The 17,392-nt window shown below is 38.7% G+C and overlaps 1 protein-coding gene across 6 annotated transcripts in view; it reads right to left on the reverse strand.

The window, feature by feature from the left end:
• The window catches only part of scaper (S-phase cyclin A-associated protein in the ER), a 311,736-nt gene that overhangs the window by 63,777 nt on the left and 230,567 nt on the right, over positions 1-17,392 (reverse strand). For all 6 annotated transcript variants that reach the window (XM_043680385.1, XM_043680382.1, XM_043680384.1 and 3 more), the window contains one exon: positions 8,530-8,762. In XM_043680385.1, coding sequence (XP_043536320.1) covers positions 8,530-8,762 — 233 coding nt within the window. The remainder of the gene's footprint in view (positions 1-8,529; positions 8,763-17,392) is intronic.

The raw sequence follows: 17,392 nt of genomic DNA on the forward strand, positions 1-17,392 counted from the left end.
GTGCAGCCGCACTTGGAGTATTGTGTACAGTTCTGGTCACCGCATTATAAGAAGGATGTGGAAGCTTTGGAAAGGATGCAGAGGAGATTTACTAGGATGTTGCCTGGTATGGAAGGAAAGTCTTACAAGGAAAAGCTGAGGGACTTGAGGCTGTTTTCGTTAGAGAGAAGAAGGTTGAGAGGTGACTTAATAGAAACATATAAGATAATCAGAGTGTTAGATAGGGTGGACAGGGAGAGCCTTTTTCCAAGCATGGTGACGGCGAACACGAGGAGGCATAGCTTTAAATTGAGGGGTGATAGATATAGGACAGATGTCAGAGGTAGTTTCTTTACTCAGAGAGTAGTAAGGGTATGGAATGCTTTGCCTGCAACGGTAGTAGATTCGCCAAGTTTAAGTACATTTAAGTCGTCATTGGACAAGCATATGGACATACATGGAATAGTGTAGGTTAGATGGGCTTCAGATTGGTATGACAGGTTGGCGCAACATTGAAACTGAACTTTCCAGCTCAGTGAGCAAACCGACATCCATGAATGATAGTGTTGGTTTGAATATTGGAGGTCAGGACACTAGAAGTTACTTCTTGATCTTAATTTTGTCATAGGATCTTTAATAACTAACTGAATTATCACAGTAGATTCAATTGTTTTGTTACGATAGGACATCAGAGAACAGAAAATCTAAAATGCACCATCTTGCCACATCTGATTTCAACATTGAAGTGTCAACCTGCATGACAGCACCTCCAAAGTGGGAGTTGATATCCTAATTCCAAGGCGATATAGACTGACCCCCCTTCACCAGCTTTCATCAATTCCCTCTCTCTCTTCCCCCACAAACCACCACCACCACCATTGACCGGGGTCCATGGCAACTCTAAAGCCTCAAAATGGTATCAAAGGTTTGGGAAGTACGAGTGTACAAGCTCATGTCCCTTGGTGGAACTTCAACACAACATTGTTTGATCCAAAAGGAACTAGAACTTGTACAAAAATTGATACTTATCAAAAAGCTAAGTCTGCAGGAGAGTCTCATCTTGAAAATGTGGCACTATGGGACTCCAGTGAATGCACCAAATGATCCACCAAGACGAGGAATTTCAACAGCCTTCCTGCAAAGAATCACTTAATAATGTGATTACAGCTGGCATCTGTCCAGTTCCTCGTAGGGACAGGTCACAAAATGGTCTGTAATTCAGCAACTATTTTTCTGAAAACCATATCATATGCAGATGGGACAAAGAATGGTGATTGCAGAAAATAAAAAAGTCAGATTGGACAACAGAGAACAGCAAGTTTGTTGGCAACTGGGATTGACATTCATGAAATGGTGGGGGAGGAGTCAGTCATGGCTCCCCTTCTTTGTTGCACTCACTTAACCTAGTGCAGGACAATGTGTATTTGGGGAAATCCACTGAGCTCAAGTTTGGTTTGTTTGTGATGCTCTCCAGTTGTTGAATACTGGTAGCTCAATGTCAAACCCCTAATGTGAAGAGTCATCATTTTGTCAAATACCCTAGAGGCAATGCTATTTAAGGAACTGTGCACAGAAGTTTCTTGCAGTTGGGAAAATAGGTGGAGAATGAAAATTGATTAGAGAAAATATTGAAATAAAAAGGTGTCGCAGCAGCTTAAAGAGTTGATATTGTCATCCTCGAGGGAGAAAGAAATCTCATTTAAATTCAGCTTGGTCAACAAAGAAGCCAATTTGATTTAGATTAGAGAGAGAACAGTTTAACCTTTTCCAACTTACAAAAGCTTTTATCCTTCACATTCAAAAACCCAGTCATTTAATGCAAAACACTATCCTCTAATTTGTACCCTAAACACCTGAAGGGAAACTCAATACTTTACCTAACAGGTAGTCTTTCCAGACAGACTTGTCATTATACCATTTCTAATTTGAGACTGAGTCCAAACTGCATTCTCTTACTGTCCAAAATCTGCATCAAATCGCTCCTAATTGCATCTTCACCCTGTCACAGTTTCTATGGAAGCTCTACGCCCTGCCCATACCCCTACCCCTCAATGCCATAGGTATTAGACAGTCTCAGCTTACTTTGTGCCTCTGGCATTATTCAAGTTCATTGCACCTGACATCTTCAGAGTACAAACCCATCAATCAGGAGACCTCCCACCTTTGATTTGCATATTCTGTTGCATTCTTCCAGTTATTTTTCACAACATAGCAAGGGTTCTTTTCTCAACAGCATCTTCATGCTTTTTACTCTGATTTCCCCCCTACTTTTTCTGAAGGGCTGACATCCACTGAACTATTTCTCTACTGCTCTGGCGCTTTGTAAAATTGGTTATTCTTCAGAGTAAGTGTCAACTAACTATTTTCCTTGGGGCTGAAGACTGGGTCAATTATAGTTAAGCTTAACCCTCCCTTGACATCGACCAACATGCTTCTCTTAATCACAGTCACTAGATTTTGTCTTGCATTTCTGCCCAATTCTCCCTTCAAAACCCCTGGTTACCAAGGTCGACGATACCTACAAATGAGGGTTAGGGTCACCTCCTGAAAGGTATACTGACTGTAATTAGCTCAGGGTGCATTTACACTACAACATTAGCACTGTTCAGCACTAAAGATTTAAGCCTGGAGTCAGAAATTAGGTCTGCAATAAAAGGGGTGAAAGTAACTTAAGTGTGGTATGAAACAGATTTGAACACATTCAGTGGGCTGATTAGACCTTCTGTGCAGATTTTAATGTTTCAATAGCGTGGACATTACTGCCACATTGACGAGGCATCTGTATTTTACATGTTTGAAAGTAAGCTCTACATGTATCTCAAGACAAGAAAATGGATATAAAAACAGTTGTTCCAATTAAGTAGTGTATACAGAAATTTGCTGATCGAACAATGGATACTTGAGTGTACATAGATTGAATCTTTATTCAGCTAATTCAATCAATAAAACATTTTAGCATAGTAATGTGGTAAATGTACATCTGGCAAAGGAAGTAGGAGCTGATCGGTCTTCCTCATAGCTTTTTCACAATAATCTGAACAGCATAGGTGCAAGTAACTTTTCACTTTCACAGACCAGGGTTGAAACTATTCTTAAAATAAAAATGTTCAGATTTGTTATGACATATCTCATTGGCAGATGGGACTTGAACCTCGACCAACTGCCTCAGAGGCAGCAGCGCTGTCAACTGCACCTAACGAGCTCTGTGTTTCCCATGTATATGTCCAAATCTTTCCAAAATTAGCATCAGCTGCCTTTAATCATAACTAGAGCTTGACTGTACATATACTCAATTGTCATAGCAATTTGCAATATTAGCAGAGCATTGAAGAATGGAAGAGCTCTCTCTGCAGATCCGTCCTTGACTTGTCACTCCCCCACCCCACCCCAGTTTCTTACTCCCTCATGTCTCTTTCTTTGATGTATAGGGATTAGCAGTTATAAAGAAAACAGCAATTAACTGACACAGCAGATAAGATCTGCCTTCAGATCGGCTTTTAAGAAAGCTAATTTTAAGTCTCTCTGCCAATTTTCGAAGACACCAATATCACAAAGCTTCTGGAAATGGTGACCAGGTTTCGGAAGCAGGTGATTAGGTTTAATATTTCAGGTTTAGAACTTTTCATTCAAATGACACTAGCTGTTAACAATCAACTCTGTGCTCTCTCCACAAATGCTGTCTGACCTGCTGAGTATTTCTAGCATTTTCTCTTTATATGTTCAATTTCCATTATTTGCAATACTTTTCCTTTGTATTACTGTACTAAACCCTGAAAACAGTTGCCGCTGTTATTTTTCCTTTACTGTTGATGAAAATCTATAAAAAATAATAATCAATGCTCCACGTTATTGGGAATGTGATTACACAGTTATGGCAGGCAGCTGTGTTGACTAAGATAAAAAAATCAGACCAAGAGCTGGAGCAGGGCAGAATAGAATCTCTGATCCAGCCTCTTTTCAACCTGCCAAAGATGAGTCATATTGGACTTTATGTTTTTCTCTCCATAGATGCTGCCAAATCTGTTGAGTTTCTCCAATACTTTGTTGTTATTCCTTCCAAGCTTGGCAGTTGGCCCAACAACAGTGACTTTATCTCATAAGAAAAATGAACAGTGTCAATAAAGCCAAGTCAAATGACAGAAGCTTACCTAGGATTCAATAACGAAGCACTTCTTTTTAACAGAAATGTAAGAGGCAAAGACACCTTGGACTGCAGGATCATAGATATTTGAAAGTGCAGTCGCAGTTAGATAGGATAGTGAAGGTGTTTGATATGCTTTCCTTTACTGGGCAAAGCATTAAGTATATGAGTTGGGAGGTCATGTTGCAGCTGTACAGGACATTGGTTAGACCATTTTTGAAATGTTGTGTGCAATTCTGGCCTCCTTCCTATCAGGACGTGAAAGGTTCAGAAACGATTTACAAGGATGTTGCCAGGGTTGGAGGATTTGAGCTATGGGGAGAGACTGAATAGGCAAAAGTGAGGACTGCAGATGCTGGAAACCAGAGTTTAGAAACTGAATAGGCTGGGGCTGTTTTCCCTGGAGCATCGGAGGCTGAGGGGTGACATTTTGAGGTATATAAAATCATGAGGGGCATGGATAGGGTAAATAGACAAGGTCTTTTCCCTGGGGTGAGGGAGTCCAGAACTAGAGGGCATAGGTGAAATTTAAAAGGGACCGAAGGGGCAACTTTTTCGCACAGAGGGTGGTGCATGTATGGAATGACCTGCCAGAGGAAGTGGTGGAGGCTGGTACAATTACAACATTTAAAAGGCATTTGAATGGGTACATGACTAGGAAGTGTTTGGAGGCTTATGGGCCAAGTGCTGGCAAATGGGACTAGATTAGATCAGGATATTTGGTCAGCTTGGACATGTTGTACCAATAGGTCTGTTTCCATGCTGTATGTCTCTATGATTCTATGATTGATCCTTCCAACTCAATGAGAACTTGAAATATTCAAATAACTTACAAATACTGGCAGCTCTGAGAAACCCAATGGTGCAAATCAACACTAATAGAAGAAGCTGCAATAATATCAGAATAGAACTGCATTTGTCACTTCACGTATTGTTCTCGGGTTTGAATGTTTCAATCACTTCCTTTCCTTAGGCTACTCAAGTCTGCTTCAATCATTTCTCACCTTACTATAGAGTCAGTTGCTCATTCTGCATGAACTCTGACCTCAGCCTTTCTGAATGCTCCTGGCTATGGCTGCCATGCAATACTTTGAATTACTTGCACAGACTGCACTAAACAATATTGAGTGAAGACCACAATAGTGACTCAGAGGGAATAATTATTGTCCTTTTCACTTTTGTCCATAATTCAAATACCACCTTTTTCAGCCTGAAACTACCTTTACATCTCAGGCGAGAAACAAAGATTAGGAAGGTTTACATGCGATTCTTAAAAATAAAATGCATTGACAAATGTGCAATTGAGAAACTCAGAATTAAACAACTAGGTGTCTTAAAAAAATGAACTCTATTAAAATTGTACATTAAGTTTTAGAATCTGTAAAACAGATACTCTTAAGACTTGGATTCAAGTCATAAATAATAATCCTACTGACCATAGGAAATAGGAATAGGAGGACCCTTGAGCCTGCTCTGCCATTTAAAAGAATCTTGGCTGATGTGACAGCCCTCATATCTACTTTCCTGTGTTTTCCCCATAACGCTTGATTCACTGTCTAAACAAGAATTTATCTACCTAGCCTTAAATATACACAAGGACTCTGCCCCCTATCTCGCTGTGGTAAGGAGCTCAAATGACACTCAACTATCAGAAAAGAAAGTCCTCCTCATCTCAATCCTAAATTATTCTGAGACTATGCCCTCTGGTCCTTGACTCTCCCAATAGCAGAAACATCCTCTCACCATTTACCGTCAAGGCCCTTAAGAATCCTATATGTTTCAATGAGATGACCTCTCATTCTTCTAAATTCTAATGAGCAAAGTCCCAAGCTGTCCTGCCTTTGCTCATAAAACAATCCCTCCATGCCAAAGATCATCCTAGTGAAAGTTCTCTGAACTGCCTCCAGTAAAATAATACCTTTCCAGCAAATCTACACTCAGTACTCCACATTTGGTCTTATCAGCATCTTGTACTGTTGTATTCTTTTGTTGGCATATCATTATATTCCATATTTCTAAAAATGTTATCTCATCTAATCTTATTTTTCTCTAATCATGTCGAATTTTTTTTAGTTCAGGATTTTCCACTCGATTATACGCAGTAGGTACAGTGACGATGGATTAATGTTCTCACCTTTCACAAAATTCTACTGTTCTAATCCTGGACCTGTATTCCTAAATGTGGGAGCATATAGAAATAATTCAGCCTTGTTGGCAGACATAATGATCCAATAGGTGAGCCAGTCAGGTCTGCAATGTTTCAGGATGGACTAGCCAGCTTGGCCTATTAATGGAACCGAGAGAGGTAAATCTATTTGGTTGGGGTTATCATCATTTGGCTCCTGAAAATGCTGCAACTAAATGCCCTACCGAGTAAACTAATCCTATCTGACAAGCAGCAGGAAACTTACAAATTACCTGTACGGTACTGACAATTTACATAGAGACTGGATGTAAGTTTGCTCGCTGAACTGGAAGGTTCATTTTCAGACATTTCGTCACCATACTAGGTAACATCATCAGTGAGTCTCCAGTGAAGCACTGGTGTTAGTGAACCGATTTTATTTGTGTGTTTAGGTTTCCTTGGGTTGGTGACATCATACCCTCTGGTACTGTCATTTCCTGTTCTTCTTCTGAGAGGGTGGTAAATGGGATACAAGTCAATGTGTTTGTTGATCGAGTTCCAGTTGGGATATCATGCTTCTAGGAATTCTTGTGCGTGTCTCTGTTTGGCTTGTCCGAGGATGGATCTATTGTCTCAGTCAAAGTGGTGTCCTTCCTCATCTGTACGTAAAGATACTAGTGAAAGGGGTCATGTCTCTTTGTGGCTAGTTGATGTTCATGTAACTTGGTGACTACTTTTCTGCCTGTTTGTCCAATGTAGTGTTTGTTACAGTTCTTGCAAGGTATTTTGTAAGAATTGTCTGTATAAACTAATGTCATTTATAAAATACCTTGCAAGAACTGTAACAAACACTACATTGGACAAACAGGCAGAAAACTAGCCACCAGGTTACATGAACATCAACTGGCTACAAAAAGACATGACCCACTCTCACTAGTACCCTTACATACAGATGAGGAAGGACACCACTTCAACTGGGACAATGCATCCATCCTTGGACATGCCAAACAGAGACACACGCGAGAATTCCTAGAAGCATGGCATTTCAACCAGAACTTTATCAACAAGCACATTGACTTGGACCCCATTTACCACCCTCTGAGAAAAAGAACAGGAAATGACACCACCAGTAGAAATGATGACACCAACCCAAGGAAACCTAAACACAAAAATAGAAAGCGGGTTGCTAACACCACTGCTTCACTGGAGGCTCACAAATGATGTTACCTAGTATGGTCTGAAAATGAACCTTCCAGTTCAGCAAGCAAACTTACATCCAGAACCTCAACCTGAGCTACGAATCTTCTCAAAATCCGTTTACACTGAGACTGGTTAGATATCTATTGGTTCGCAATTTTGCGAATATATAGGTACACTAAAGACTGGTTTAACTAACTTGTGCTTAAACTCTCTACCTGGCTAACTGAGGTGCATCCCTGAGAGGGAGAATGTGCACTTGCGTATTAATCATGTGAAATTGTATCTGTGATTTTATATGAAGTTTCAAATACGATGATGGACAATGAGCTGACCAAAAAGAAACCTAGTGAGGCAAAGATTTATAGGTGAGCTGGTATGAGTTTTATACTTGAACTATTGACAGGCCACCTGACAAAGTGATTGGATTAAAATCATCACTGTTTGGTTCTATGATTCTTATGGCCACAGAGGCACATACGTAAAAGGCATCATAAAGATTGGGATTAGGAAGGCAAGTTGATTTTTCCATTCTTAGCTAACAGACACAAATTCAATCCTTTTTCCTTACTCACCCAACAGAATCACAGAAGAGATTGGTTAACTCAGTATGGATTAAGGGTCACAACAAAAACACAGCACATTTACCCATAGAGCTGGCCATGAAGTAACTTGGGTGAACATCAGAGATTGCTTTTTGGGAAAAAGTGTTGGACAAAAATAAGTAATATGGACATTATATAAGAGTTTACCTTCACACAATGTGTAAAACAGAAAGGAGGAATTTGTGTACAGCAGAAAATTAAAGTTACAGAAAAACAAATGGATTTTTTTCAGGGTTTCTTATGCCAGGAATTGAATTGGCAAAGCAAATGGATTTAGTGCAGCATTGCAGAAAGCAAGGAAGTAATGAGTGAAAGATGTGCTTCAGGGTAAATTGGGAATGAAACAGATACCAGAGGGAATGCTGTACAGGCTCTGACTGACTGTACAAGGCTGGGCAGGGAGGTAAGTAAGTGTATAATAGAATAAGATATCTACTATTGCGTTTATTTCACTCCTCCTAAAACACAGTCAGTGCTCTCACCTGATGAGATCCTGAACCCTGCTGATGCAGAGCTCACTCTGTGAAAGGTTATATTTTGTTTCTTGCCCAGATTTCTTAGGTGTCCCAGGATGGCTGTTGGCCTCAGGAAGATGGTTGGCCAAGCACCCAAGCACAGTAGCACAGGTGTGCAGGAGCCCTGTGGTCAGCCCTTCAAATACCTGCTTGCTCACACTCTTTCCAATGATGGCCTCGTCTTCAGCTGGAACAAAAAGCTGAAAAATCGGGGAAAAATAGCAAAGCATTAGAATAGAACACTCAAATTCAATCAGGGCTTTCAGGCATGCAAATTGAACATTTCTACAATGTAAAAGCACTTGTACACATCCTTGGATTTTTGCCCCTGATTTGAGAAAACAAGCTTTGTCCTCCACTCTTTCTCTAACACTGATGAGTTTCTTAGCATAATATACATATCCAAAGTACAAATGTGCTTTGCCTGTGTTTACTCGCCTTTCTGCAATTGTATTCATTCTTTCACACTGTTGAATATAGCTTTTGAGGAGAGAATGGTTTCATTACTTAAATTTGAAATCAAAACATCAAATATTTTAAAGAAATGTGAATTACATTTTCCCATTTACTTACAATATGAAACTGAGATTTTCAATGCACTAGCAGAACCAGCAAACTTCATTCCACCACTGAAGGTTATGCAAAAGACTATCTAAGCCCCAAACTCTAACATCCTTTGTTTTTCTATATCTTTGGGGTGTTTCTTGATCCCCATTCTTTGTCACCACAATATCTCCTTATGTGGCTTAGTATCAAACATTTGATAATGTACTTGCAAAATATCTGAGGACATTTTTAAACCAAGGTTAATTGCTAAATTCACATTGTTAAAGGTGCTATACAAATGCAAGTTATTATTTTGCACATTTGATAATTCTTCCTCAATGTGAAAGGTCTGATATATCCTCGTGCAGATCTCACTGCCAGCATGTATCCTAGGTCCTTGGTTTACCATCAGAACTCTCTGCTCCATGGATCTAACCAAGATGCAGAGCGCAGCATTTCCAGGTCCTTCTAGGTGGCACCCCTTTCAGGAACAAGTCACAATGCAAAAGGACCTTTCACCAATCTCTAACCATCAGACTTTTGAAGTCTGATGATCATTTCATAGATAATTGCTGATTTTGCTGTTCAGCAGAGACTAAGATTTTTCAGGGGCCTCTCAGGGATCATGCCATGTCGTTTATGCATAAAACATCTTATTTTTGAATTTCATAAAGTACATATGGTGATGGATAGAAATCTGACCAAAAAGAAACCTAACGTGGCAATAGTTTTTATATGAGCTAGCATGAGTTTTATGTTTTTGCATCTGTTGTTGATAGACCACCTGACCAAGTGAGATTGTTAAAATTACCACTAATTCAGGTACATTTGTGATTCACAACTTATAATTCTTAAAATACTTAATCAGAAATTTGAATGCATGATAATAGAGCTTCAACATCAAACTCTCCCAAGAACTTACCTATGATAAAGTTGTGATGAAAATGATGCATAGCTCTTTTCTTTTCCCTAAAATAACTTACCATGGAGCCTCAGCCATTTCTTCAATGTTTCCATTTTGTTTATGTACTTTGATTCCATATCTCAACAGCTGCTCTGTCGTAATGTCTTTTCCTCCCTTTGCAGCTGAATGCAACTTTTTGGTTAGTTTTCACTTTTAAACACACCATCTTAAAATGTTTTCTTTCTTCTCCTCCTTCAACAAGTTCTCTTATTTCTCTTTCAAATACTAAACCTTTCTTTTTGTGTTCCACCCCCGCCTCCTCCTGATTTCAGTAGAAACCACCTTGCCTTTCCTTAAGCTTGGTTAATCTTTCCTCAATTTTGTTTTGACCTTTTGTGACTTCCCTTGTATACTCCATTGGCTCTTCTGTACATGAGCTACTGTGTCAATATCCACTGGTCAGAAATAGAACAGCTAGTTCAATAATGTGCAGCTCAAAAAACCAAATTGTAAAATCCTCAGAATGCTAAATTGCCAGAGTATTACCCACCTTTTTGGTCAATTAGACACTTTGAACTTAGGGAATCAAACCTTTTTCACAAAACCAAAATGCCTATTTGGTCTTAAATATGGACCACAATTCCTTTACATTAATCTTTTGCTGTGCCAAGTTCAATTGATGCTCCTAAAAGTTTATTTTTCCATTCCATGAATAAAATGATGTGATGACACTTGAAAATACTCAGAAAGTACTCTATTAGCTGTAACGCACTTTGGGATGCCTGAAGTTGTGAAAAGCATGATATGGATATTCGTCCTTCTCTCTTTGATGTCAATTAAATATCTGCTGCCTACTTCAAATATAAAGGTGTATTTTTTATAATCTAATATTCTTTTCCCTCTGTTTAAGGACATCCTTGTGAAGTGCTTTGGGATGGTACACTGTTAAAGGTGCTACATAAAGGCAAATTCTTGTTGTGCAAGGTTCTTATCCTGTTTGGGGTCAAGTCTTCTACTTTTGAACAGATTTATCAGCCACTTCAAAGAACAGTTTTATTTAAGGCCAAAGTTCACTGTTTTTCAGCCTATCGATTATAACCAAGTATCTTCACTGTGAGTTGTCTGATTCGGTTAAATCTGCTTTTCAATAAATTATTCAAGTACAAAGTGGATCATATCACAGGCCAATTCTATCCTCACTCGGTGTGCAGAGACAAATATCCCAAAAATCACTTCACAGTGATCAAAAACCTGAACTGGAGTATTTTTCCCTCTCCAGTCAAGGCACACTGACAGCAATATTCTGCATCTTGCAGATGGTTCATAGCAATGGCACCACGTGTCAATGTCATAACAAATCCTACTGAAGGTGTTCTAAGTCCTCTTCCCATTAAACATTTCCAGTGGGGTTTCTTAAAGCCGCATTATTCATTGCTAAACACACTGAAAAAAGTTTTAGTTCATTATTACCAAGCATCTTTCAAATCTGTAGCTAGTTGGGTTTGCAATCAATTGCTGACAAAATTACAAATGTGAAACTTTAAATCGTCTATTACCATGGGAATATAGCCAACAGATATCATAATCTACATCAAGGTTGTCAAGCTCGTTTTCACCATTCTTTACACTGAGTTGTAAGACATATCACTTAAGGTGCTTGATTCTTATTCTCAGACGCTTTAATGTAATTTCTCTCCATTCCTCTTTTATGGTCTTAGTAAGGTAGAGACTCTTCTCTGTCGTACACAATGAGAAGCATCTGTTGCAAAAGTATACAAATCCTTTATGTTTAGGATGATAAGCCAGCTGCAAACCCTCCTTTAACATTTTATGATCTGTGCTTCATCTTAATGGTTTCACCCTTTAGCTGAAAGGGGGTGGGGAATAAAAGGTATCTTAAAAGGCCAATGCGGGAGAGTAAGATGAAGCACTTGAATTGTCAAGCACTTATCCTTTATGTACATAACAGTAAGACTTGAAAGGAGAAATATTTTTAAAAATGTATGTATGGACTCCAAACTATGCAGAATGCAGCAGTTAATTGCAAAGACATACAAAATGAAGATTCTACTGACCAATATATGTGAAACACATGTATGTGCTTTCAGGAAAGATTGATTTTCACAACTCTATTTGGCAACTTTACTGCTGACTGCTTTTGCAAAGACATGATACAGAACACATTTTTCCTTACAGTGATGCTTCTCTTTAAATGTTCACTCACTGAAGGATTACTTAAGGGTTGAATTCTTGCTAATAAATGGAAACAAGAATACTGTTCGACTTAACTTTGGATAAGCTGTATGCTATTATACAAAATTATCTAATTGTCTTTTAAAAATTACATACTTGCAACATTTGTAAAGAAACCACATTTCTCTGTCAATCAATCCCGTTTGTCCTTCATGACACTTCTATTTTGTGAACTTGCTCACTAGATCCCTTATGCCTTTCATGCCCTTGCTCTCAGTAAATCCCTCATGGTCTCCCAGCCCAGACATTCCCTTAGTGTAATCCCTACATTCATTTCCTTGAATCTGAATGTCACACATTGGAGAACGTTTAGCGTTGTGGTATAGATTTGGATTAACACATCAAGCTCAAGCTCTCTTCCTCCATAGCTAACTGCCTCCTCAGATCCCTATCTTGCACCACTCCATCAATACCTAAACCACCAATACCAAGTGCAACAATCACTTGGATCTCTTTATTCCTAAGATTAACATGGATTCAGTAATTTCTGGCACCATCACCTTTACTGTATGCCTTATATTTCACCGTCTACTCTACAATTACTGCCCATCTTCCTCTGGGCTCTCTTCTTGCCGATCTCTTTCATCCATATTCTTGCTTTTTGTCATGTCTAGTTTCATTTCTCCAACAATTTACTCGTCTCCCATGCTCCAGATTTTCCATGCTCTGACTGCCAAAAAAATCAACTGATCAAACCTTGTGCATTACCTATCACCCATCACTGTTATACTTCATGCTTTACCCTAGTCAACTATTGCTTACAATATTACACTGAAAATATGTGTCCTCATGTTCTAATCCATCTTTGACGTTACCACAACCACCCATGTATCCCATCATATCATCTGGTCTTGTGACTCTGGCTTTAATTGCTATTGCCACTCTTACACTCCACTATTGGTGTTTTTTGTTATCTCGGCTCATTTTCTGGATTCTGTCTCCCTGAACTTTTATCCCTTTCCTTATAACTTCTTAGAGCCACCTTTTCCAACAAAACAAAAACAGAAGTTGCTGGAAAAACTCAGCAGGTTTGGCAGCATCTGTGCAGAGAAATTAGAGTTATCATTTCGGGTCCAGTGACCCTTCATTAGAACTGATGGTAACTAGGAAAATATTGGTTTATAAGCCAAAGACAGGGTTGGGGGAGAGGGAAAGAGTAAATGATAGGTGAGGATAGAGCCCAAAGACAGAAGAGCAGTTGGACAAACAAAGGAGTGGATAACAATCTGGCTAGGTGAGTGAATAGCTGTTAATAGAGATTGTTAGTAGCTAACAATACCTAATGTCCGATGGCAGAATAAGTGACAACAAGGCCTGGTGTGTGGGGTTGGAGGCTAGAACATGGGAGAGTTCAGGCCCTAAAATTATTGAACTCAATATTGAGTTTGGAGGGCCGCAGGGTCCCTAAGTGGAACATGAGGTGTCTTTCTTCCAACTTGCACTGAGTTTCGCTGGAGCACTGCAGCAAGCCTGAGACAGATGTTGGCCAGGGAACATTGTGGTGTGTTGAAGTGGCAGGCAACTGAAATTTCAAGGCAGAACGTGGGTGTTCTGCTAAGTGGTCACCCAGTCTACGCTTCTAAGCATCCGGTTCTGCAGTTCCAACAAAACATTTGGGCACTCAACTTAAATACCCCTGGTTTGGCGCCTGCTCTTCTATTAATTCCATTAATGAAAAACAATGTATTGACTTTACATTGAAAGTAACTGGCATTTTTCTTTTTAAAAAATGAACTTGTGATTGTTGCAGTGCCTCCTTATTGCTAGGTTAGTTTAATAATGTCACCAATGCTAATCCCACTGGTTATAAAGGAAAACTTTTGCTAGCACAACAGCTGACCTAGAACCATTTGCTCAAATTAAGCACTTGGAAAATTCAGAGATTACCCTCAATGCACATCTTGGCTACTGATTCTGCCTCTACTGGCTACTGAATCAGACTGATTCCTATCCAATTCTATATCTTCTCCAATACAAACCAATACTGTCACCTCTGTAATACGACCTGCATCTGCCTTGGCTCAGCCCAGCTGCTGCCAGAACCCTCATTCAAACACAATGCTTTAAGGGGAGTAAGATAAACGATGTTTTGGTTGAGGGATTGACTGGGATACTGTTGACAAATATAACAAGTTAAGTTACATTTAAAGTACAGCAGGATGCACATTTAAAGTACTGAATTATCAGCATGGAACACAAAATGAATTTGTTTTATGGAACTTCCAACTGGAGCACACTGAAATAGTGTTCAGTGAATTTCCGGGTCAACCAAGGTGACTTCAAATTCCCTTCTCTATTTCCAACCAGTCACAAGGAAATTATAGTTATGGATGGTGGCTATTGTAGCTTATTTACAAGCTCTATCTAATTCAACAAGCAGCTGGATAAAGTACACCACTAATTATTCATCTGCAATGCACTAATAGAGCCAAAGTCAATAAGCAGAATATTCCAAAAGTTTGCAACATGGTATCTAGGAAGTGAAGACAAAAATAATATTTGCCTGATTAATACACAAACCAAAGGGAAGAAGTTGTCCAAGTACATTGAACAAAGTAAATACAAATAAAACAGAAATTATTCATACATATTATTCCATTATCTTACATTCTGTGTTTCGAAACACAAAATTACTAAACAATTATGTAATAAGAAAAATTGGTTGCAGATTCACAGTCTCCCTTTACTCCCTCACTGCCAACGGAATGTGGCAGCAATGCATAACAATGCTTCTTAGGTGGTATTTTTCAAACCTCTGATCCCTACCGCCAAGAAAGACAAGGGAAGCAGATGCATGAGAACACTACCAATACTAGTTCACCTCTAAATCACATACCATGCTGACTTAGAACTTCATCACTGTTCCTTTGCTGCCACTGGGTCAAAGTGCTGGCACTCCTTTCCTAACAGCACTGTGGGCTTTTCTGTACCACATAAGCTGCAAAGTTCATGAACGCAGTTCACCAACACCTTCTCGGGTACAATTAGTGACAGGCAATAAATGATGACCAATCATGAACAAATTGTCAGAGAACAAATAAATGATAAAAGAAAGCTCCTTTAGCATTTCAGAACAATTAGGTCCTTAACAAAGGAACTGGGAAAATGACTTTCACAACTGAATTGTGACAGTAATATTAAATTATAATTTTAATAAAATTAGTATTGCTTTATGAGAAATTTCTTATTAGCTAATAATAAACTCCTCCTATGGTAGTCTCACAAGAAAAGCATGTGAGATAATGCTGCTTTTTATCTCCTTTAAGTCAGGGAACCAGGATACTTAAGGTTTTTAAAAAAATGTTTCAGAGCTAAACATGAAAAACATATTGTGTCTAAATCTATCAAATCGACTTGTGCAAAAACTATAGACAGACTGCTAGAAATAGTCAAAATTTTTGTTAAGGTACAGGATCACAACATCCTCAAAAAGCAAAGTTAAACAATCATGGTCAAGCTAAGAGAAGGTTTATCCAAGTGCAAAGTAAATCCAGCAGATTAGGATAGCTAATAAATCGAAAAAGGAATCCAGGAAAATTCTCTTTACTCAAAGATCAATTAAAATGTAATACTCATTTGCAGAAGTGCAGTCGATGTGTATAAAATAGATGCATTTATTGGAAAATTAAATAAACACATAATTGTTTATTTGTTCCTTTCTCAATCTGGTAAAGTTAAATAAAATAGGATTGGGAGAGAAATGAATGCATAAACGCTAGCATGGAACTGTCGGGCTGAATGGCCTCTGTGCAGTAACGTCTTCATAAATCTATGAAGAAGTTAGCTACTTGAAGCTTGTTGTTCAGCATTTAGCACTCATGTGAGTTCTGTCACCGATGAAGTGCTGAAGGATGGCCTCCTCATGTGTAATTAGGCATTAAGTACGTGTACTAGTTCAGTCACTGGGGAAAAATGTTTTGGCTGAACCACCAGCAGGTCCATAGTTTTCAATCCATTTAATTAAAAGTCTAATGTCTGAAACAGTTCTTACCAGCTATAGTGATCTTGATAGTGAACTAAATAAGAAGATTCCAGACTGAGCTGAAATTCCTTCCTTTCTGTATCAGCTAACGATCTTTGAAGTTACATTTAATTTATTCAGCATGTATTAAAGTTACAGTGCCCTGTTTGCTTTTTGGTGCCAGCTTTTCCGGTTAATTATTCAATGTATGGACATAGTTTTCCAATTAAACTACAGTTCAATTCTGGAAATTACACAGCAGACTTTCAAGTGAAGTTTCTTTCTAATTTAAACATTCTTGACTAAACATGTTTTGATTCTCTATAAAAATGATTGCAAGCATCATTCATATATACAACTTGTAGCAGGCTGGTCAGGCCAACTGAATTCAACTCTTGCTCTTACCTCCATAAAGCCAATTCCATCGCCTCTCCTCCAATCATATTCAATTAAAAGACAGCCAAACTAAAATTAATCCCATTATCTGCAATTGCTTTACTTCTCCTCTTTCCCTCAAGCCATTGACCCTGCATGATTCCACCTCCCAGGACCTTGGCTAAATAAGTCTGTTATCATAATGTGAGCTGAAACCAAACACAGGGTGACTATTCAAATGTAACACATTCTGTCCACATCTCTTTCCTTCTAGAATAGGGAACTTAGCAAAATGAAAGCAGGCTTCTTGCTCATTTCCCTCTTTCACCAGTCGTCCAAGGTCATTTGCAGCTGCCTAATCGAGAGCAATTAAATCACCTTAGACTGTTATTACAATCTGGTCTTTGTATAAACTTGATAGTATTCTTACTCATCAGTTCCATGGGAAATTCTACTGATTGAGACCACCGGTTCTTGACTCTAGTACAATTCAAGTATATTTTTAATTACATTTAACATGTTTAGCTTTCTTATTGAAAAGAATTACAACAGATCAGCTCTTAGGAACAATCTCAGTACAGACGACCATTTACAGGTACAGTACTCTCAAACCCGACTTCCCAAACTGGTTACAGAAATATTTTACAGAATTATAAATGCAGAATTGAATACATTTCAACTCCCACCGGATAACTTAACATATGGCCCTTTTCTTACATCAATACCATATTATTTGCTCTATGCCCTACATCTTAACAGTGACTGCACATCAAAAAGCAATTCATTGTCTG

This window comes from Chiloscyllium plagiosum, chromosome 40 (assembly GCF_004010195.1).
Source record: "Chiloscyllium plagiosum isolate BGI_BamShark_2017 chromosome 40, ASM401019v2, whole genome shotgun sequence".
Lineage (NCBI taxonomy): Eukaryota > Metazoa > Chordata > Chondrichthyes > Orectolobiformes > Hemiscylliidae > Chiloscyllium > Chiloscyllium plagiosum.